Source organism: Balaenoptera ricei, chromosome 20, assembly GCF_028023285.1.
Source record: "Balaenoptera ricei isolate mBalRic1 chromosome 20, mBalRic1.hap2, whole genome shotgun sequence".
Classification (NCBI taxonomy): Eukaryota; Metazoa; Chordata; class Mammalia; order Artiodactyla; family Balaenopteridae; genus Balaenoptera; species Balaenoptera ricei.
This window is the reverse complement of record NC_082658.1, coordinates 61,040,214-61,064,091: the sequence shown is the minus strand read 5'-3', so window position 1 is coordinate 61,064,091 and position 23,878 is coordinate 61,040,214. Positions and strand designations below refer to the sequence as shown.

Sequence of the window (23,878 nt, the reverse complement as noted above, 5' to 3'; positions counted from 1 at the left end):
GATGTCTGGGCCAGACCACCACTTTTCTGCTTTCTCAAGCACGACCCCGGGCTCTGGCCAGGCAGCCCCGGGGCGGGGCAGGGGCAGGCCCCGTAGACGGCTTGATGAGGTTGCTCTTTGCCTGCCCTTGGCCTTCTCCCTCCCCCTTTCCGTCCCTCCTCACGGACTCCCCTGATTCACCATGTCTGGTTCTTTCCAGCAATGGATGGTGGGCAATGGACACGCGACCGACCTCTGGCAAAACTGTAGCACCTCTTCGTTGAGCAACGTCCAACACTGTTTCACATCCTCAGCAAACGGTGAGAATGGTTTTTTGCTCCACAAGTTCGTCCTGATCTGTCCGCGGCATGTTTCTCTGTCCAGACCTGGAAGCACTTGTTCTTGGAAGACACAAGCTAGAGAGTTGTTGCCAGGGTGGGGTGGGACGTGGCCAAGACGTCCCAAGGCAAAAGGGGAGGGGCGGTCGCTTCACTGGCTACACTGAGATCTGGGGGAGTCTTTGTGCATTCTCTCTACCTACAGAGAAGCCCTGGGGCACCACACCCCCTGCTTCCCATCATCACTTGTGTAAGGCTTCTTGTGAGCCAAGAAATGCAGACACACATAAGCAGTGATGATGCAAAAGCGTAGGCAGACCCCACTGGGAGTTTCAATCCAATTAGCGTCTTTGGTTTGGTGGTAGAATATCCAGGAATGTCCTGTGTCTTCCTGGTGCAGTGATGGAGGGGCTGTGCTAAGGATAGATGGGCCAGCTTTTGGTCTCCAGTTATAGGATTTCCTCTCTGCCTCTTGGGCCTCAGGGGTGCCATTTAGTATCATAGCTGTTGAGTGATTCCTCGTTGCAAGATGGGGCATTGACGCTATTTGCACAACCCCAAGCTGAGCCCGGGAGTATTTCTGCTCTGTCCTTAGCATCTTTTCTGTGAGATATTGGAAACCAGGCTTTCTTGGGTTCAGGTTAATGGGTTAATTGGCCATGGAAGCACACACCAGATACTTCCAGCACCCGGAGGGAAGGAGGGCTCAGCGGGGACCTGGTGTCTTTGGATGTGGAGAGGCAGAGATAAATAGGATGCATTCTTGTTGGTCACTGGGAGGTGTCTGGTGGCAGCATGGACCCTGGCAGGGGCCACAGTGCCTGGCGTTGAGGACGCAGTGGGCCAGGCTCTGCACGGTCTCATGTTCCAAAGGACATGTCCTTAGCCTGGAGAGGGAAGTACCTATAGATGTGACAGAGCTTTCCTGACATCTTGGGTTTAAAGACCAGCAAAGTACACGTCTTGATGAGGCTGCAGCAGCCCCTAGATCAAGTATTTCTGTTGAAGATGTTACGCTCAGTGAGAGAAACCAGTTCAGATGCAGCTCAACAAAGCAGGGAGGGCAGTGGCCCTTCGTTCTGGATTTGCACAGTCCAGTTTCTTTGCTGGACTTTTCTCCTCAGGGCTCTGCACCCAGCAGTACTCAAGCTATCCCTGAAGCATCACCAACGAAATATCTCCAACCTCAGTATAAAGAGAGACTGCTCGAACTACTGTAGTTTATATGGGGAGGATAGGCAAGGTCTAGAAGACCCTGCTTTATGTTTCCACTTTCCTGGGGGGAAGAAAAGAAAGACCCCAGTCTTTGCTGAAGGGAGCAGTCCTTAAACGTTTCTCTGAGTCTGTGAAGGATATTGAATTCAAACCACCCTAGAGGTTGCGTTGTGAGTTGGCAATCAAATAACTGAAACAGTCAGGAGTGTCTGCGCATGTGGCCACAGCACTGCTTGGCCCCAAAGCCACAGCATCCGGTCTCCGGGGCAGGGTTTGGCTGAAGTTCCCTGAAGTTCAGGACGGGAGGCTCCCTGCTCGCTACTGACACCTGGTGGCCACGAGTGGTGACTCCGCCCACAAGGGCCGGCTTTCCCTGAGACCCCCCCCCCCCCCCACGAGGTGTCCACCTGGACATTGCCCAACTGGCATTTGGCCACGTGGGGTTGGCAGGGGATTCTCGACTCTTAGTCCCGGAAGGGGCAGTTTTGGCAGGCATACTCCAACCCGGCTGGGTTTCAAGAGGGATGAGTCGGCAGAGGCGCAGTGATCTAAATTGTCCTCCCTGCAGAACAGTGATGTTTGCCTGCTGCTGACCTGCCTTCTGCATCTTCTGCCGTCAGGAGGGGCTGCTCCGCCCTCGTGGCAGCTCTCAAAGAGGCACCGGCGTTATTCCTATCGCTCAGCTGGCTCTCTGTGTCCAAGCTCATCTTCCCGGGCTCGGTGACAGTGACTTTGGGGTGTGCATCGCGGGTCTTTATACAAATCCGCGCGGTTGCTTCCCTGGGCGGGGGGTCCCAGATCGTGCTTCCCCTCCACATCTGCCTTCTCGGCTCTCCCAGGAAGGGCGTTCCGAGGAACTCTGGACAAGCTGGGTTTGTCTGCACTTGGGCTGATTCTAAGTCAGAACTTTCCATTTAAGCTTCCCCAGTGGTCGGTATCTCTGTTCTCATCTTCTGATGGGTCAGCTTGTGTTACAACCTCAGCTCTGATGGGGGTGAAGCCTCTGGGCCTCCTTTGCCTTTTCGATTGGGTTTAACCATTTCTGTGCCAAACAAGAGGTGAAAAAAATACAGAATTAAAAAAATTAGACTGCCTTTACAGATGAACCCTGCTAGTTGGAAACCAGTCACCTTGGTCCGTATTTGCTCTTAGAATGTTTCAAACATACTTTTTATTTGAGTAATTGAAAGTAATTTGTTACTGATGCCAATTTGTGAAGAATACGTTGCAAGCATGTTATGTGAAAACGCGTTGGTTTACGTGACTTGCTATGTTTGCTGAGGGGGCTTGTTTTCGCATGTGCGGGGCTGGGGCAGTGCACCTCTGCAGGGCGTCATTCGCTTTTTTTTCTTAAATGGATGGTGCTTGTTGCCACATTAACTGCACGGCAGTCAAACGTCTATGTTATACAGTTGGAAGGAAACAGATTAGATTTTTTCCCTCAAACTCTTTCTTGATATTAGAGTAGTTTTAGATTCCTTACTAAATGCCCTCAACTCTGTCTGCTTTTCCATTTTCTAAATGTATTTACACACCCTCTGGCCCCATCCTGATCCTGGCTGCAGGTAGAGGTGAAGGAGGCTTAGTGGGGGAATATTTATCCTGACCTTGTTTTGAATGCCTTTCGGCCTGAGGAATATAAGGGCTTGGAGAATATGGACATTGGCCTTGACAGTCCTGAGCTCTGTGCAGGGGGATGAATCACCCAAGGAGTGGGGGCAGGCGGGCAGCGCCAGAGTTCAGGGGAGGAAGTGGAAGGCAGGTCTCATGTGGGAGGGGGGATTTGATCCATCCTCCAAAGGATGGGCAGGATTTAAATAAATACAGGCAAGGAGGAGGCGATTCCCTATTGAGGCAATGATGACCTAAAGCAAGGGGAAGGCAATGGAAGGACATATTAGACCAGTTGGCTAGTGTTCCGATTGGGATTAAGATTGACTGCATAAAACAGTACATCTTTAAATGGTAGTGGCCTAAATAAGATAGTTTATTTCTCTCTCTTTCAAAAGAAGTGTGGAAGTAGGCAGCCTGAGATAGGTATGGTTGTTCCATGAAATTGTCAGAGCCCCAGGCACTTCCTAGCTTATTTCTTTGCCATCTCTCAGATTTGGTCCTCATCCTCATGGACCAAAAAGGCTGCTAGAGCACCAGCCATTTCTCTACCCTTCAAGCAAGCATAGAGAAAGGAGGAGGAGAAGAATGTCTCCCCCTCCCTTTTAATGAAATGTCTCCAGATAGACCACACACTTCTGCTTGTATCTTTTCCTGGAAGTTCATCACAGAACCACACCTAGTGACAAGGAAGGCTGAGAATGGAGTCATTTGGCTTCATGGGAAGCATGGCTTCTCGATTCATAAATATTTAATAGCAAGCACATCCCAGTAAGCCTGGCTTGAAACTCTTCTCTTCAGGGCTTTTGACTACCCGCCTCCATACCAATCATACTGTTTTACAAGAGCTCTGCTGTGTCCTGTGCAGTTTCAGAGCAGAGCCCAATTACTTTAGGATTCTCCAGATAGCCCATCTCTGCTGTGTCCTGGGCCCCATCAGCCAGACAGTGACCCATATCGGAAACTGGATATTCCTTCGACTTCCCTCTCTTTCCTTCCACCTCCCAAGTCATTAACAAGTCTTACTGTTTCATGATGTCTCTTGAATCCTTGTTTCCTTTCTGTCCAGACCTCTCTTCTGACCTCCAGACGAGCATACACAGCTACCTACCTGACAGTTCTGCTGGGATGTCCAGAGCCATCTCCAAACCAGCCAGCCTTTGCCCCCCTCCACCCATTCTCCCTCTTTGATGGTTTCTAGACTTTTAGTGGATGCCGCTTCACCAAACAGTGAGCTTCATGCTCAGAGTCTGCCAGGATGTGTTTCCTTCTCTCCCTTCCCAGAATCATCCTAGGTCCCACTGGTCACTCTTCATCCCCACGCCCGTCACCATGCCTGCAGTTACTGTCGGGGCCATTGCTGCAGCCTCCTAACTCCTGACCTTCCTTCCTTCCTTGTAACTCGTTTTGCATATTGACTCAAGGATGAAGTTTAAAAATACAAAATACCTCATCAGATTACTCTCAATTTAAAACCTCTCAGAGGTCCTTTACTGCTCTCCATCCTCAGATGAGCATCTTTGCCAAGGTCCATACCTGAACGACCTGCTCCTGTTTCCCATTAAGCCTCACCTCCCATCTCTCCTCCCCTTCATCTTGGAATTTCAGCCTTCTCTCACTTCCTTGATCCTGAACTTCCCACCTCAGAACTCCCCCTGCCCTCCTTTCCCCCCTCCCTCTGTTCTTTCATGCAGGACTATTCACTGAACACCTGCCCCGTAGAAGATTCCACCGCAGACACCAAGGCTGCAAGAGTGGACAAGAGGTTCCGTTTTACTGGGCGGAACAGTCCATAAACGTGGATAATCAGGGGCAGTGATAGGAAGGATGAAGAGAATAAAGCAGGGTGATGTGTCAGGAGGGACGGGGGTGAGGAAGGGTGTCCTCTTGGAGAAATGGCCGCTTGAGGATGACCAGGAAGGAGTCAGCCACAGGGACATCTGGGGCAGGTTCTAGCCAGCGGGACCTGCCGAGGACAAGATCTCTGGGGCGGGAAGGATCCTGGCAGAGTTGAGGAACAGAGAGCACAGGAGATGAAGCAGCAGTCCAGCCTGCAGGGCCTTCTAGACCCCAGACAGGAGTTTGGTGCACATGGATGGGCTTCTAATTTCTATGATTTCATTTAGACCTGCTCTGTCTTATATGCGTTTCTCAGCTGTTTTATTCCAAGATGGAGTAACAGTCCTGTGCGTTTATAAGGCAGAATACATCAGAAATCTTCCAAAGTAGAAATGCACATATCTATTTCCAGCAGCAGCAGCGACCTCGTGGCCGTTAAGTTGTGGGCAGCGTTAGATCAATGCTTCGGATTGAAAATTAGAAAAAAATAAGTCTTGCCAGTCTCAGGAGCCCCTGACTTGAGCCCTCAGTGGTCTCCAGTGTCTGTGTCTTCTGTGATCTCAGATTTATCTCGTTTATCCACTTGGTGGCATTGTCATTTCTGCAAGGACATCATACCATTTCCTCATCTGTGGCTCAGCTTTTGGTCAGAATTTAGAAAACACAGGAGGCCCTCTGCACTTATGGGTTCATGTTGTGCAATTTAAAATCTCTGTGGCTCCCTGGGCCAGCCCGCAAGCTCTGACCCAGTAATGGCTCTTGATTTTACAGGCCCTCGTGGGATGAGGAGGTCCTGGCAGGCGAGGGAGGTGCAGGGAGTGGGACGTGGTGTCACAATGATGCAGTTTCAACCCTTGGCGTCTCTCATCAGATGCCAGCACCCATGAGTTAATTCAGAAGGCTTGCTCAGACCTGTGTCTGTACCATATGGCCCTTGAAGCTCAGGCTTTGCTTTTTAAAAAATTTAAATTGCATTCCCAGGATTTTACCAGAGTCGAGAAAGCATCCCTTGTAGTTCAGGAGCAGGGATTGGCCGTGGGGTGGCCTGAGGGTGTGGATGTCGGTCTTTGGTGCCTGAGGAGAGGAAGTCTGGCACGAAGACTTCTGAGTATGTGCTCGTCAGCACACACGTAGGCTCTGACGTTGGCGGGGACCTGGGAGGTCATCAGATTCATCCCCCTTCCCATCCCACTAGCTTCGGACTCTCTGCAACGTGCCCACCACATGCACATGCTACCGGTGATGGGGAGCTCACTACCTTTCAAGAGAACCTCTTTCATTTTCAAAGAGCTGCCAGCGTGGTCCATTCATCCATTCTTCTTCAAATATATGGAGCGCATCCTAGGTGCTGGGCAGACAGAGCTCAACAAGAAAGACCAGTCCCTGCCCTGATGGATGGAGCTCACAGTTACGCAGGGAAGACGGAGGATAGACAATGAATGAGTCATTGTGGGCAGTGGGCAGCGCTCTGCAGGAGACAGAGAGAGCGATGGAATAGCAAGTCACCACTGGGGAGGAAGCAGCTGGTCACGGCAGGCCTCTTCCTGCCAGAGTCACGTGGACGGAGGCTTAAAAGATGGGAGAGACCAGCTGTATGAAGAACAGCAGGAGGAGAATTCCAGGAGGTGATGGAAAGGGCCAGGGTCCTGAGGCGGGAAGAGTTTGGTGTGTCCACCAGTGCCAGGCTGGCGTCGCTGAGTGTGCTACAGGCAGGAGAGGACGGGCCGACGGCTCGGGCCATGATGCTGAAGGGTTTGGAGCAGAAGAGTGGCGTGACTTGATTTGTGTTTTGAAAGCTCATTCTGGCCGTTACACTGAGAACGTAGAATGTCAGCAAAGCACTTGGATTTGGGAATCTGTGGCTCAGGGCAGAGGTCTGGGCTGGAAATTCAGATTTGGAGTCCTCCGTGTCTGCGGAGGGTATTTAATGTCGTGGTGCTGGGGAGTTGATGAGAGGAGAGGCAGAAGGAGCAGAGGGGTCCAGAGTGAGTCTCGTGACACTCCGGCAGCTGATGGGTACAGGAAGGAGTTGGCAGAGAGGTTGGGGAGGAGGGCCCGGTGATGCGGGGGAAATGCCGTGGGATGCTGTCATTAACAAATTACATAGCTGAGGCCACGACTGTCCCCTGAATTTCCAGTCGTTTCTGGTTGTCTTCATTCATGCCTGGTGGGCTGGACCTGGATTTTACAGGTTGCAGGCTTGTCCTCAAGGACTTTAAACCCCCATCGTGTCCCCAGACTGACTCTTGAAATATTTGGAGGCTGCGGTTTTATCTCCCCGGGGTCGTCCTTTCTCTGGGTGATGCCTTCTTCTTGCAGTGGCTTTTCTGGTGCGGGTGACGGTCCTCTGCTGTCCCAGCTGGCTAACGTGTTGCCTCTGGATGACAAGCATTGGCCTCTTGCCGCTTCTCTGCAGATGGCTCGTGGTTTGGCTTGGCAGGTGGGTGAGCAGAGAAGGGGAAACTCTCTCCCTTTGCCGTCCCATTCTTCCTCCTTCCTCCCTATGTTCTGTGGATGCCAAACCTAAAGGAGGGCAGCAGGATCATTGAATTTGTTAGATTTCAAACATGCTTTTCAACTTCTCAGCACCCCAGTGGACGGGTACCAGGAGTCCCTGCTTTTCTGCACTGGGTCTGCCTCTTCCAAGCTGGTTACCTGGGGCAGATGCCCTGGTGGCCTAATAGGGTGAGCATGGAGGTGGGACCTTGAGTAGGCACCCATCGCATCCCAAGGGTCCTGGAGCCTCTTCCTCTTCAGGATATAATTGTGACAGCAGGTGCAGGGAGGGGAACCTTTGAGGTGGGCCTTGGAAATTGGGTAGAACTTCAGTAGGCACGGGGAGGAGAGAAGAGTGGGTGCTTTACTATGACTGGTGGGCTGGGGGCTCTTAATTTCCATGATGCTTGGCTTCCTTTTTATATTTGAGGATTAAAAAGGAGAGGGGACCTCTGATTATTTGTATATGGAGGATACCTTTTAAAGCCAAAGGTCTTGAGCCCCCTCCCCACAGGCATACCCTCCTTCCCTGTACATTTCCATCAGCACAGCTTGTGATTGGGCAGTTAAAATGCCTTTCTCCTTTCCACTGTCATTGTCTGTGGCCAAACCCTGCATGTCCAGGTGGCCTGTTCTTAACAACACCAACAAAAACGGTTCTCCAATAAGTCAATTTGGAAAACACCATTTAAAAGTTACCCAGGCTGTTTTTTTAATGGTAAGACTTCTCAGAGTCTTGAGAACATCATTGTACATTTCAGTGTCCGAGGAGGGAGGTTAATATACTTGACCATGGAACCACTCCCTCTGTTTTTCTGTTTAATTAGCAGCAAGTCTTTGGGAAACACAGCCTAACCTGACCCTCCTGTTACTGGAGTTTTCCAACCAGGGAATAGAGGAAGCCTGAAACAGCTGAATATTTTCAGTAACCTCAGAACCTCAATGGCTGTATTATATTCCCTGTTCAAGTCTAAAGACTAGTGAGAATAAGACTTGTGGTATCAAACCACACATATAAATTAGACTCTGGAAAACTAGTTCCTGTGCCCATCAGGAAGCCTCTTGGTTAGGAGGGCAGTTAATTGAGTGATGGTGTCAGGTGCAGCCAGAGCGCCTTGAACTTTTATTCACTAGTCATCAGCCAGAGGTTCTGCTGGAGTTGAAATGCCCTCGTGATTGTGAGTTGAAAGAGCCTCCCCCGTGGTCTTCCTCATCCGCGTGAGCTCCTGGCCAGAGGGAGCTGAAAGCCCCTGTGTAGCTTGCCCCTCTGGCAAGCATCCTGCGTGGGTCACGGGCAAAGTTAGCCCGAGCCCTGGGCCCGATTTCAAAGCTCCCACTGGACTGAATGGGAAGAAGCTGGAGCCCTGGTCGAGGACCACGCGGGGCCCTGTATAGGCTCCCACCTGGGCGAAGCTTAACAGCCAAGGCCACCTGGATAGGAGGCAGGCCGCTCGGCAAGTCAGCCGTCTCTGGGATGACATTCATCCCGAGGAGGAAGGAAAGTGGCGGTTTGTGGGATGGCAGTGGGTAGCGAGGTTTGAGGGTGGGGACCGAGGCCTGGGGGGTCACGTGCTTTGGAAAGCAGCACAGCATTATGCAAATGGGTGGCACTTACTCCTGCAGTGGTGACTCACCCCCATGGCCTCTTTCCTCTTGGCTTGGCTTCCCCCAGTTTATGCTCTGACTCAACTGCCACTGTCCTTCCGTTCACTTTCCGGAAAACCTGTTCTCTCGATGGAGTCAGAGAGCTTTTATGAACTGCCTGAGTGGAGTGCAAGGTGGGGAGGGGCTGCCAGGGGCGTGGCTCTAGGCTGGGAGTGAAAGATGCACAAGAACGCAGAGGGGCTGGTGCACTCGAGAGGCTTGCGTCCCGTCTGAGCTCTTACCTCACCAGATCGTTGGCCCTGGGCTAAGAATACAGCTGAGGGGGCAGATGGATTTCCTTCATTGCTTAGCTGCCGCTGGGGCAGGGATCTGACCTTGGGTCATTGGGCATCTCCAGCTTTCCCTTCTGCGGGGGGAGCGGGTGTGCTGACAGCCACGGCCTGGCCCACGTCAGAGAGCTGTCAGCAGCCCTGTTACCTGACACGCGCATCAGAACAGCAGGTCTGCGACAGGCTTTTAATTCCTGTGCTTGGCACCAACGTTGGAGGTTACAACGCTGCCCCCGGGGATTCCACGAATAGTTCTCAGGCACTGAGCAAGGCCTGGAGAATGACAGTGGGTGCTGATCATGGGCTCTGCTAATGACCCTGAACTTGTGATTTGGAAGAAAACAGTATCACTGCCTTGGAGCTTGGGTAGAAGTTCAGACTCACCACTTGGCACGGTGGCGTCACATTAAGGTTGATCTGTATGAAACAGGACTGCAGTCGACAGGGCTTTCCCTTCCGTCCAGGTCTCTCCACTCTAACAATTGTTTTCTGTACATCGGATGTGCTTGTCTGTAGCAGAGGTTGGCAAACGATAGCCTGCAGGTCCAGTCGGGTCCCCGGCCTGATTTTGTAAATAAGATTTTATTAGGTGAACAGGCCACACCCACTCATTTACATATTGACTAAGGCTGATTTTCTGCTAAGGTGGCAAACTTGAGTAGTTGCCACGGAGACCATATGGCCTGCGAAGCCTAAACTGTTTACAATCTGACTCGTCACAGATAATTTGCCAACCTCTGTGCTGAAGATTCCGTATGAATCGATGGCAGAGTTGTATTAAAACACTTTTTGGTGTTCCTGTTGGCACCTTATAATAATATGGCTCATGTGGACACGGTTGTCCCCGTTATACATTTACTTGGTACGGCCCAGATGGAGATGCCCCAGGAACCACCCCTGGAACAGTCTGTAGGTGCTTATTTACCCTGCCCTCAGCTCAGCCTTTTAATGGGGTTATTTGTACTGTACAGAGCTTTTATATCAACACTTTTATTTGATCGTTACAACAATCCTCTGAGATAGTTAAGCCCACTTGTTACAGGAGAGGGATTCCGGGGCAAAACTATGCAAGTAGCCAGTTAAGCCGGGGGTACCCAGGCCTGTTCTAATGGAGTGCATGGCCTGAGCACGGCTGGGACCACAGCCTGTAGGTTTAACACACGTACTGTCAATATCATTCCTTGCTGAAGAAATTTTTACTTCTCATCTTGATTTCTTTATCCAAGGGATTATCTGGAATACTGTTTTGAAATTTCCCAATTTATTTTGGCTGGTTTGTTTTGAATTTCTACTCTCTGTTTGCCTTTAGTTGTGTTTACATCATGTCTGCTTTTTTTTTGAGATTTATTGAGATTTTTTGGTTGTTGCCTGCTGCATAGCTTGCAAGACTGTCCCATGTGTGTTTGAAAATAATTTGTAGTCTTTGTTATAGGGACATAAATTTTCTACATAGCTATTAAACTGAATTGGCTAATGCTGTAATACAAATAATCTATATCTTACCGTATTTTTTATCTAACTTGATTTATTTATTCTGAGAGAGCTATGCTTAAGTCTTCCACTATGATTGTTAGCTTTATCAATTTCTTCTCATATTTCAGTTATTTTTTGCTTTATATTTTTTCCAGGCCATGCTATTATATGCATAGAGATTCATGACTTTTATTTCTTCATGGTAAACTGGATCTTTCCTCGCTATGAAATATCCCTCTTTGGCCATTTTCATCTTTTTCAATTTGAATTCCGTCCGCCTGATGCTATTATTACTGTACGTTTCTGTTAATATTTGCCTGGTGTCTCTTTTAAAAATCTTTTGATTTTCAACTGTTGTTGGTTTTAGGTATATCTCTTGTATCAGACTATAGATACGAATTACGTAATTCAAGGTGGAATTCCACATCTTATAATGAGCGACCTGAGCCCATTCACACATGCTGTGATTGATATAGTTGGACTTGCTCTCATCGTGTATGTGTATTACTTATTGTGCTTAAGGTTGAAAACTTTCTTCTTCAACTTTGTATCCCCAGAACAAACCAGAGAGCTTGGCTCAAAACAGTAGGCGTTCAGCCAAGACCCACTGAATAAAAACTTCCTTGATTTCCTGATTGTGATCTGATTTGAGGAACAACTTACGGAAAGCTAACTCAATTGTAATGAGGTTGGCACTAAAATTCAAGTTCCTGGTGAAAGGGTTTCGAGAAGAATTTCATTACATTATTAAATCTAAGGGACTTCTCCTATTGATGTAGATTTAACATGTATGATTTTGAGTTTTCTCTAAATATGAGGTCTGGCAGAAGTTCCTGTTGTTTATGATAGGTAAAGACTTAGGAAAAGATCTCAGAATCAGAGAAGGAACTCTAGGATGTCACCTGCACCAGCTGTGCCCCTTCTGAGGGTGTGTCTTGAAGGCCATTCCGCAGCAAAATAGAATCACTGTTTTAGTTCTAGATTTGGGGCTCAGATTTCTTTATGTTTCCAGCTTCACCTACCAGAGTGCTGGATAATTGCTTTATTACAAAAAATGATATTATGGCAGCTTTGGCTTTGCTGCAGACCACTCCTCCAGAAGAACTGCTATGCTGGGCATAGTGGTTCAATTAGAGATATAAAAATGAAGTTGGGATGGCTCACAGCCCATCAGACATCCTTTTCTAACCTTAATTGACAAAGAAATTGCAAAGATAAAAGAAGCATATAGTCCGTCACGGTGGAAAGAACACTAGACTAGAATCAAGGGCCTCCCAGCTTTGGCTGTGCCAATGGGGCTCATCCAAACATCTCCGGAAATCTCGGTCAGTACAGAGGGGTGGGTTAGTTGATCCCTCAGGCTTCTTCCAACTCTAAAATGCTTCCAGTCTCAGTCTGGAAAAATGTCTGCGTCTGGGAAACTCTAGTCACGGTTACCCTAACCAGCACCCTTAAAATTCTGCCTTGAGCTACTCGCAGCTCAAACCAGGTTCACCTTTGTGAGTTATTGGACTTCCCTGGCAGCCCAGTGGTTAAGACTCTGTGCTTCCACTGCAGGGGCCTGGGTTCGATCCCTGAATGGGGAACTAAGATCCCACATGCTGCATGGTGTGGCCAAAAAGAAAAAAAAAAAAAGGGAACATCTTCATGAGTTATTGATGACAAACCATCCAGATTTCACAGCTTTTTCTACTGTGTTAAGCACTGTTGTGTGTTTTTCTAAGCCAGTGCACATTAATCCATTACTGAGTGGAGAGGATCAAACCTGGGTCTTCTCTAATTGATCTTTCTTGTTTAGAGCAGCGCCCACCCCAGAGATTCTCAGGTGCTTGGAAGGAAGGACGCAGGCGACAGGTTGGCGAGGCCCCTGGAGGTCTCCCGGGGGCACACTGCAAGTTCCCCTCTCTGGTGTTAAACCCAGGTTGTTGCCTCTTGTCCGTTCCTTCCTGAAATGACCTTCATCTGCAGTAGACGGTGAACTACAGAGTTCCCTTCCTTGCCTGAATTTCAGTTGGATGCCTGGAGATCTGATCTAAGGCTGGGGGTCCAGCAAAGATGAGGAAGTGTCATCCGTGGTCCTGTCTGATGGTCGGATTGAGCACCCACGGCTCCGAGATCAGCCAAGAAAAGACACAGCATGGCTGAGGGAGAGCAGGCGTTCGTAGCTAAATAAAGCATGCTCTTCCCATCAGCATTTTCTTACGACTTTCTACAGATTTAGTCTTGGCTCCAATAGCATTTTCTTCTTCCCAGCCATCCCCACGGTCTCTCTGTCTCCTTGGGGGATGCTGATATTTTGAACAGTGGTTTGGCACTATTCTCAGAATCCAGGGGCTCCGAGAAGCCCTTTGAACCCCCGAGGGCAGAGAGAGAGGAGGCAGAGGGCGGGGCTCAGAGCCCCTTGAACACACGCACACTGTGTCAGTAACACATTTGGCTAAAAGACTGGAAGGGAATTCAATGTATTTTAACTGGAGTTTAACTCCTTGCGGTGGGACTAGGTAGTGTCTTAGAGCCTTTGCTTAAAACGTCTACAGTTAAACACGTATTAATACCTTTTTTTTTCCCCCAAAAAGGAAGCAGGAAATAAAGAATGACTTTTCAGAGCGGGAAAGTGAATAGTCTGAGTTCTGTTCACAGGAGGGACGCTGCTGCTGCCCGGGGCGGGGCCGGGGGCGTGGCTTCCAGCCGTCCTGGTGCCCCGGGCCCCGCCCCCCGCGGCAGAGCCCCGCCTCCCCGCGCCCCAAGCCCTGGCTTTTCCTAACCCAGTGTCTCCTCCCTCAGAATGGCTGCAGTCTGTCCAGGCCACCATGATCCTGTCCATCATCTTCAGCGTTCTGTCCCTGTTCCTGTTCTTCTGCCAGCTCTTCACCCTCACCAAGGGGGGCCGGTTTTACATCACCGGAGTCTTCCAGATCCTCGCTGGTAAGTCGGAGCTGACCGAGTCCATGAGGGGGCTGGGCACCCCCAGACTGCAGGATGATCAGTCAGAAGGGCGTGGCTCCAGAATGACTGGCGTGCGGGAGTCCTCCCGGCGGGTGGATTTCATACGGCACAGGTGTGTGTGTGTGTGTGTGTGTGTGTGTGAATCTGGGAACTCTCCACTTCTCCATGGAACGGGGTGCATAGGAAACGGGACTAGGGGTTCTGGAAGGAGGGTCCCTAACCTGGGACGGAGCTACAGTTTGGACATATCATCAGAGGTAAATGCTGAGGATGTCGGTAGAGCACAGGACAGTCTTGAGGGTGGATTTCTGTAGCTCACTTTATGCCCCGGGACCATCCCTGCTTCAGCATGGAAAGCGCCCTGATCTGCTGCCGAGGTTGCTCTCAGGCACCTGTCGCCTACCTCTAAGCAGTGATGGAGCCACCTGACAAATTATTATTCTCCTTTACTCTGGCCCCTGGGGTCCACCAGGCTCCGACTTACTGGGGTCTTCCTTTCGGCATGTGTAACACGCCATCGGTTCCAGGTTGTCCACACGCACCGTGTGCAGGGTCCTAGACGTGATGATGCCTTCTAGCTCTTGTCTCTGGATTCTGGCCATTGTCTCACTTTGTTTCCTTTTATCTTTCTGTCCATTGATGGCCAGTTGACTGAGTCAGCAGAGCACTGGAGAGACACAGGAAGCAGATGTGATGGATTCTACAGTCCAGGCTAATAACTCATAAAATCTGTGTGTGCCAGAGTACGTCTGGGGACTGAGAAATGTTCTCACTTCTGGCCCCTGAGTGGGCAGGGGTGTAGCATCTCTTGTTTAGTTGCTGAATCACCACCGTGACTCATGAGCAGTCATTGGAGGGTTGAAAACGGCACACAAGTCCTGGATGGATGGATGGATGGATAGACGGGTGGATGGATGGGCAGGCAGAGCTCATGGCTTACATAGGTTTGCATGGCAAGACACAGCCTGACGTTGAAAGTCGATGACCCTTTTCTAGAAGCCAGAGACTTATGCTTTACTGGAAAAAGTAAGTAAACTAGAGAACCATTTCTCATCAAATACCTAAATACAACATGTCAATGTGCACAGTTTGGAATTTCAAAACCAAACAGTGCTTTGCTACTTGATTTTATCAAGGTTTTATTATATCAGCCAAGCTTCTGGGAGTGTTGCCAGCTTTGCTAAATTACTAATTCTTCAGTGAGATATCATTTCTGGGTACATTAGGAGCAGTGATCATTATTCACCCCATTTCCAGAAGTAACACAGAAAACTAGAATATATTCTGGGATTTCCTTTTAGGCTCCCTGTTTGCAGTTTGATATCAATGGTGATCCTCTCCATGGTATCAATGATTATATCCTCAAGAAAAAGTGATATAAAATACTTATATTTGATCTATACGCACTCGTTATTTTGCTGATAAATAAACTGAGACTGGGAGAGGCTAAATGAACACGCAGCTCATGCAAGGACACTGAGTGCCCCCATTTCTTCCCATCCCATGTGGACTGAATATATTTAGAGATTCAGAATCCACCCGGGTTTTTAAGGAATGCAACATCCAAGGCAGAAACTCTGCTTTTGATATGATCTTTCATTGAACCTGATTGACCGTGGAAGATGAGTTCAAATCTACCCCATTTATGATTCCTAAGTTCCCAAATATCTGTGATGAATGAGTCTACACCATCAGAACTAGTGAGACTGAAAACATTGGACAGAGCGAACTTACTTTTGAAGGGGCATCTCAGGGCAGGGAGTGCCTCATCTTCATTTTTCCAACTGAGATATTTGAGCTTAAAATTCTCTAACATTGTCTTTTTAGCAAGGTCATTTTCGGTCAAAAACCAAAGTCCAGAGATAAGTACTTTGTTCAACCCAAACGCTCTTAGGTACTGAGATTTTGCTAATCTTCCAAAGTTTGTTTACTCATTCCTCCTTGTTTCACTGTTTGGATTCTTCTCCAAACTCAGTCCAAGCCTTCTAGAACTCTGCCATGAAAACCTCCGAATATAGAAGCACATGGTTTGTTCTTGCGTTATCCCCTTCAAATCTAGCTTCTTATCTTTCATGAGACCTAGTTTTCAGTTATCGGTTCGTCAGTTTAGCGGTCCATCTGTGAATAGGAAGTTGTCTGGAGGTTGAAGTGTTGATCCAGAATAGCGGTTGTATTTTGTACGTCCTAAGAATGTTCTGTGCTTGTTCCCTCCGGTCAAAAGGACCTGAGAGAGCTAGTCTTCTAGAAACCTCAGCTCTCTAGAATGTTGTGTTTGAACTTGCTGTAGGGTCTTCCCACTAAACTTGGGATTTAAGAGAGTGGGGACTTCCCTTAGAGATTCCCAGACTTCAGTGTCTGACAACCCTGCTCGTGTGTTTCCCATCTCACGGCCTATGAAGGATTCAGTAACTAGAGAGACAGTTAGGGAAGGGTTATTGGGGATGAGGACTGGTGATAGCCTGAGAAATTGCCCCTTAATATCAAGGAACAAATCAGAAAAGCAAAAACAATCAGAAAACAAAAAGAAGAGTAGAAAGGAGGGAGGGAGGGAGGGAGGAAAGAAGGAAGGAAGGAAGGAAAGAAGGAAGGAAGGAAGGAAGGAAGGAAGGAAGGAAGGAAGGAAGGAAGGAGCCCTACCATCATGGGATGTGCAATCTACAAGTGGGTTGGCCACCGTAGCTGGGATCCACGCAGGGCAGATGCTTCTTCAAACACTGAAGCCTGTTGTGTGGAATCCTCCAAAATATGCTGAGTGTCCCAGGGGCTGTCAGGGCTGGATTGTCTCTGCGTAGCTTCCTTCTGGAGGGCCCAGCTGTGGACTTTTTAAACACACGCGTGAGCATGCAGGAAAGGCAGGTGAAAGGCGCTTGTGGGGCTGCCTGTCTCACTGCATCATCTCTTCTCCACTTATAATAAGCTGCGAGTCTCACCCTTGAGAACTGTCTTTCCTTGATTTCATACTTCTTAGGTTGGCTGCTTCTTGAAGACCTTTTGAGAGGCTCCGTCATCTAGCTGGGTGCTCATCAATCTTAGCTGCACACCAGAATCACCTTTTTTAAAAAAGGGGGTGCTTTTAAAAAACGCTGGTGCTCAGGCTTCATCCCCAGAGAGTCTCATTTAAGAGTTCTTGGGCCGGGCTGCTCCTTGGTGACTCTGATTTCCATCCAGAGTTGGGCGCCACTGTTGCAGCCATTAACCTGCCCTAATCCCACGGTAAGTTCTTCTCGGATGATTTACGGAGCTCATCCTATCCACGAGCCATCAATTCCTCTAAACCCTCTTCTTAGAGAAGGGCCATCCTGATCCTATATCCGGATTTTGGAGTCATTCTTATTTTCAGGACCTGCAGCCAGCTGTTCCCAGGCAGTGCTTACCCTGGCCCTGGCTCTGTTGGGTTGAGTTACACTGGATGGGAAAGCATCAAGAAATTCACGGAGATACAGACTATGTTTTGATTTATTTCACGAGTCACACCCAGCGGCGAGCTCCACGCACACCTCATAGAACGCCCTGAATGTCCCACTTGTTGGGTGACTGGATAATGTGTTCCCTTGGCAGAATTAAACTCAGGCCACCTGTGTAGTTTTTGCGATCTGTGTTTATTGTGATTACGAGGAACGGCAAGGATGGTAGGAGGAGACTCCTTTTAAAAGGGACTTTTACTTTTTCTGTTTGTTTTGTTCCTTTTCTTTCATACACGTTGAGATGGATAGAGAGCATTTAGAATGAAAATCTGGGGGAGGAATAAAAACCCAGTGCCCTCCCTGTTCTGAGTGGTTCAAAGACAGCTTAAGTCGGAGACCACGTTAAGAAACACCAGTTCTGGGCGAATCATCCCAGATGGGCATCTAGTAATGCTGTGGGTGATTTGCAAGGCTGCAGGAATCCCACGGAGGCTGAGAATGGAAAGGGGGCTGGCGGCACAGAGGAGGCTCGGTGTGGGTGGGACAGAGAGCCCAGTGCTTTCCGGGTAATGGACCTTCCAGCCTCTTCCTGCCCCACCTTGTTGCCTGAAGGGTGAGCTGGGGAGAGACAGGGGCCTCGCTCATGAAACCAGCTCCAGGGAGGCACTTCCGCTGCCCATCTCGGTGGTCTCCCCCAATGCTCACTTCCTAGCCAGCCCCACCCAGGCTCCTGGCTTCGCTCCAGGCTCTAACTGAGCTGCTTTGGCAGAGGTCGCGGATGTACACTTATGTCCATTTGCTGACTCCCTCCCCTGCTTTCGATACTGTTGCCATCTCTCTCCTTGAAACTGTACTTCCTCAGCTTCCAAGACCATTTCCCCCAGTTCCCTGAGTGAACCCACCAGGCGGTCATGCCAGAGCCGCCCACCCCAACCCCAGTCCACCACCGGCTCCTCCGTTGTGTGGCATCACACCTAGATATTGTGCTCATTTCTTTTCTCTTACTTGCAAACACCATCGCTGGGCAAAAGCCAACGCATGCACCTTCCTGCCCCCCATCTTGTCCCCAGCTCTAAATCTGGGGCGGTCTTTCTGGACACACTTCTGATCCTGTTTCTCCTCCACAAAAGCTGTGCTTCCCTCCACGACCTCGTCAAGTGCCCTGATGGCCCTCTCTTCCAGCCTCCATCACGGAGACTCTGAGGGGGACCCGCTGGTGGTGTCCACGGGGCCCTTCGTCCTCCTTGCTGCGCTCATGGTCTCCCTTCTATCTGGGATTTCCTTCACACCTTTCTGCACCGGGTCACCTCTTCCACATCCTTTAGACCCTGGTCAAGCCCCGTGTCCCCTTTCAGGATTCCCCAGGCCCTGATCGATCTGTGCTCTCAGGGCATCTGGTGTGTTTCTCTCTCCTTTCCTTGGAATCACATCCTTCTCTATTGGAAGTCTCTACTGACGTGTCTGTTTCTGGATGACACTCACCTTGAAGGTGGGGACCACGTCTTGTGGATCTTGGTGCACTCAGCATCCAGAATGGCACCTGCACATGCCAGGTGCTCATTCCATGTTGACTGAACCGAACAGAATGGAGATGAGGAAGCCTAGAGAACCCCCTCCCTTCCTTCCTCTGCCTTTGGTCTCTTGGTTGCTCCCTTCTAAAGATGCTGGGCTCTGATTGTTCACCTGTGGTTGCTGTCACCATTAAAGGGGGCTCGAGGCCTGGTCTTCGGGGAGCATTTCTAGTGATGCAGACCCAGCCGTGCTGAGGCGGGGGGGAACTCTTGGGAAGTCTTGAGTGGCCAGCATTTCTGTGTCGTCTGGACAGGGTCAGTGCCTTTCTACGTACAGCTGACCTTCGCTCCCAGATGCAGGCCCCTCCCTGCTCATCTCTGGGGAGGGCAGCACACCTGTGTGTAGTTGGTGGCCTCGCTTACCTTCTCCACAGAGACCTTCAAAAACGCATCTCCACCTACTGGTGGCCAAGAATGCGCGTCACAATCCCTTTATTGGGAGAAATGTTTGACTTTTCGGGACTCTTGTATGGCACTACCTGCTCTGTATTCTGGGGCACGTCCGTTGCCTTGCATACAGACAGCCTTGTAATGATACATTCCCTAAAACATCAGCCTCCCGACAACAATAATTATAAAGTGTGTATCCTCTTGTTGACTTTGCAAGCGTACAAGCGTATGGCTTCTTGAAGCGAAGCATAAATTCCTTTACTTCTGAGATTCTCCCAGGGCGAATGTCATATCATTAAGCCATTGAGTTAGTCACTGCACTTGTGTGTCCTGTCTCTCTCGCTCCCTCCAGGTCATAGACAAAGTGTTTTTTCTTTGCTGTTTTCTCTTTGCTGGGGAAATCTGGACACAGCTGGTCCACACAGCTATCACTGCATTTCTCATGCCGATGCTGGCTAGACACACGCCCCATTTGGAAGATGATGGGCACCGTCTTGCCCTTCAGATGCTCTGTTTACATCTCACTCTCTCCCTTGCTCTTGCCTCGCCTTTGAGGCTCTGCCTTCATTAGGTAGGTCAGATATAGCCTAAGAGGCAGGCAAGAATTAGCACTTTGGAGAGGTGAGCTATAGACCTTGAGGTCCAGCAGATCGAAACTGCAGTTTCCCTCCTGTGACCATTGGCCAGCTGTGACTTCCCCGCGGAAACAGACGTCTTCCCGTCTCCCGGGCTATCTGTAGGTGGCAGGTCCTGGAGCTGATGCCCCTGTGGTCCCAAGACTGTTGTGTGACTCTCTCAACGGGGGCCAATGGAGTGGGCGTTTTCTCTCTCTGACTTGCAGAAGGACAATCTTATCGGGGCAGTGAATGTTACACAGTCCCACTTCTGCACTTTGTTCAAACAGAGTCGCAGTGTCCAGTTAAATAACCCAAATAGCAGTGAGGTTAGATGTAGGTGGTCCGGGCCTTGGGGGACTCTGGACCCACAGGCATCCCACATGCTTGCTGGACTTATAATAGAGTCAGTCAGAGCCTGTCAAAGCCCCTGTGTTCAGGAGGGGACAGAGCAGGCTTTGTGCTGCTCTGGGCTGGGGTGCTCATGTCACTGCTGACCGTCACCGTGGGCATGGACCGTCACGCTTGAACTTGCCAGCTTTGTGAGGCCTCAGGTGGAGAATTTTCTTGTCCCTCCACCAAAGGTTGTGTGGTAGACAAGGAAGGGGTTGCCTGACCTGCCTGCGGATCTGATACCCTTTCAGCTTTGTTTGGGCTTTAGACCAACCTTGGGGGACCAAGAACAGTTGAAAGGGACCAGGCACCATGCAGCTTGCCCGTGACCACCTCCTCTCTCTGCAGTGTCCTTCCTCCCTGTGTCCTCCCCCCTTTCCTCTCCATGTGTTCTTCTGTCTGCCTAGTGGTGCCCATGGGCATTGCTTGCTTGGTCTCTGATGTAGTGATCCTGCTAAGGAGGTCAGCATGGAGTTCTGCCCCTGTGCTCGGCGTGAGTGCCGCTCAGATAACGGTGAGGTGTCACTGTCCCTGATTTCAGAGAATGCCACCACCCATCTGTGGAGTGGTTTACAGGCTTCCAGGGGCTCCCACACCCAGCCATCCTTGCAAAGATATAGGTGGACTTCTCTTGCCACCCGAATTCTCGCTGGGCCCCTCGTGTCAACTGGCAATGGGTGACGGTTAAAGGAAATGAGGAGGAAAGAGGAGGGGAGACCTTGAAAGCCATGGTCTGGGTCACGTAGATTGGACGCAGAGAGCAGATTGTTTCCTGGGTTCCTGTACCTTTGAGCCCCTCCTGTCAGTTCTGGATCTGGTGGCAGATTCCTGCCTGAGTTGGATGTGCCCTCTCTTCCTGCAGCCCATGTCCTTCTCCCTAAGAAAGAGAGAAGGGTGCCCTGGTGTGTGTGTGTGTGTGTTTGTGTGAGGTGGGGTCGAGTCTGGGAGGAGAGCAGGGTGGATGGGGCAGGTGCCCCGGGTCCCATGGAGTCTGGTATGGGGGTGGTGCAGGGTCCCCGCTCCATGACCCCTCCTGCCCCCAGCTGGTCCCTCTCCTTCCCAGGTCTGTGTGTGATGAGCGCGGCATCCATCTACACGGTCAGGCACCCGGAATGGCATCCCAACTCGGAGAACTCCTACGGCTTTGCCTACATCCTGGCTTGGGTGGCCTTCCCACTGGCCCTTCTCAGCGGCGTCATCTATGTGATCTTGCGGAAACGTGAATGAGGCACTGGGACAGGACGTCCAAGGGTCTGAGCGCACGCAGGGAGGGAGGAAGTAAACCAGAAGCCAGGAAAAAAAAGGAGCTAGCCAAAAAACCCAAACTCAAACCAAACCAAACAGAAAGCAGGTGCGGGGGGGTGGTTAGTGTTGATTGAAGATGTATATAATATCGACGGTTTATAAAACCTATTTATAACACTTTTTACATATATGTACATAGTATTGTTTGCTTTATGTGTTGACCATCAGCCTTAGGTTGAACCTTAAATTAGCTAAGGAACTTGACATCCTAACCGTATAATCAAGCTCAGTTTTTTTGTTTGTTTGTTTTTGTTTGTTTTGCCCAGAAATAAAATAAGTCCATCTTGCCCCTTCCCTTTCGTCTGAAAGAAGATACCTCCCTCCCACTCCACCTCATTTAGAAAACCAAAGTGTGGATAGAAACCCCAAATGGCCCAAAGCCCTTTTACTGTGGGTGACCCAGTGTGTGACACACAGACATGCACTGCCCACGCCTCTGTGTGCAGCCTTACCTGCACTCGGACAGAACCCCCAAACTGGAGCCCTCGGAGAATCACGGCTTGTGGCTTTGGAATACTTGCCCTTGAAGGGGAGTGTCCCGGTCACGCATCTAGGTGAGAAATTGGTGACAACAAACCTACAAAGTGGTGCTATGTATTTACCATTCCTTACGATCACTAATCATCTAAACGCCTCACTGGAAATCCAATTAACAATTTTACAGCATGAAGTCGAATGGAGACCTGAATAATTCTGTGTAAGATAAATGGTTTATAACCACGTTTGTACCTAGCTAGGCTGCTGTTATTACTATAATAAATAACAAACCACCGCCTTTCTCACTCCCACGTTTTCCTTATGGTCGGAGCATCAGGACAAGCTTCTAGACTCCCTGGGACAGTGGGTTCCCGGGATGCAGCAGGGTCTAGACTGTCCTCTGCCTCCAAGGACTGTCTGGCAATGACTCGTACTGGCCACCAACTGTAGATGTATATACGGGGCCCTTCTGATGCTAAGACTCCAGACCTTTTTTTTTTTTTTATATTTTTTGCTTAGCTTTTTCTGATTTTATACCAACTGTGTGGACTAAGATGCATTAAAATAAACATCAGAGTAACTCACTGAGCTCTTGTGGGTTTTTGTGGGTGAGGGTGCGAGGTGCGTGTCGGAGCGGAGGGAAGAGGGTCACGGAGCCGCTGCTGGGCAGATGATCTGGGTTGCAGTTTGGTGCTAAGGGACCAAAATCATCACCTTTGTCCAGACTCTGGGGGCATCTTATGCCTTCCAGAAGCCTGTGCAAACGTCTGCTAACTGGAGAGGCTGGGCGTTGCAGCTGAAACAGACCCTGAAAGTGGGCCAGAGGAGCCTGAGTGTTATTTAGCTGAACCCTCTTTCTCGTGTTCTGGTCTCTGATGACCCGCATGGGGTCCAGAGCATGGCACACACTCACTTAATATATGGGATGTTGGCGTGAGCAGCGCGGGTCCCTAACCTTTGGGGGACAGATGTGATGCGATGGACCGTCTGCATGATGGTGACCTGAGGCCAGACCTTCATGGTGATCTATATGTGTAAATGTTTAGCATAGGGACGGGCAGGTAGAAGGCACTCTATAAATGAGTGTTTATCCCAAATGTCATGATAGAGGTGTATTACAAGGAGATATTGGCTGTTCTGGGGAATCTCACTACCGACACATTAGACTCTCCCGTGCAGGGCTCACCCGGAGATGCAGATTCCTTGTGTCTATGGTGGGACCCATCCTGCCTTGATAGGTTTCAAGAACCCTGCTAGTGATTACAGCGTTTAGCTGAGGGTGACAACCTCTGAGCGTGTCCAGCGCTTCTCAGAGTTTAACTCGCTAATGAATTGACTGGGAGTCTTGTGAAATGCAGATTCTGGTGCAGCAGGTCTGGGTAGGGGCTGAGGGTCTGCATTTCCAACTTAGAGCTTGAGCGATGCCGGTGCTGCCGGCCCCGATCACACTCTGAGGTGGAAGGATCTAGAATGAGTCCACCTTCAGGCACCTCATGCTCTGGCGTCTTTGGACATCCGTGATGGAAGGGCTTCTCCCTTCCAAGGTTTCCAGCAGAGACCCGCTTTCTCTGTTTTGACTCGGATAGATTGGGTAAAGTGGCACAGATGGCCACAAGGTGATTGAAGAAACTGGGAATTTCACTTTACGTGCTTGAACTTTGAAAATACACATGTTTATTTCATAAGGTTTCTTTTATAACATTTAACTAAAAATTAAAAATTAATAATTAAGAACAAAGAAGAACAGAAATGGCCCAAATCTCACCATTTAGGTAACAATTTGGCATTATAAAAGTAATATACATCCAGGATCGTGACATGCGAAAGCCTCTTTTCCTCCTCTTTTCCATAGTCTCTTGCCAAAAGTAACCAGAAGACATAGTTTATGATTTC

The 23,878-nt window shown here is 49.6% G+C and overlaps 1 protein-coding gene across 4 annotated transcripts in view; it reads left to right on the top strand.

The window, feature by feature from the left end:
- Nucleotides 1-22,573, top strand: part of PMP22 (peripheral myelin protein 22) — a 57,116-nt gene extending 34,543 nt beyond the window's left edge. For all 4 annotated transcript variants that reach the window (XM_059906753.1, XM_059906754.1, XM_059906755.1 and 1 more), the window contains 3 exons: nucleotides 200-299; nucleotides 13,670-13,810; nucleotides 21,267-22,573. In XM_059906753.1, the coding sequence (XP_059762736.1) occupies nucleotides 200-299; nucleotides 13,670-13,810; nucleotides 21,267-21,430 (405 nt within the window). In that variant the 3' untranslated portion in view covers nucleotides 21,431-22,573. The remainder of the gene's footprint in view (nucleotides 1-199; nucleotides 300-13,669; nucleotides 13,811-21,266) is intronic.
- Nucleotides 22,574-23,878: the final 1,305 nt, after the last annotated feature.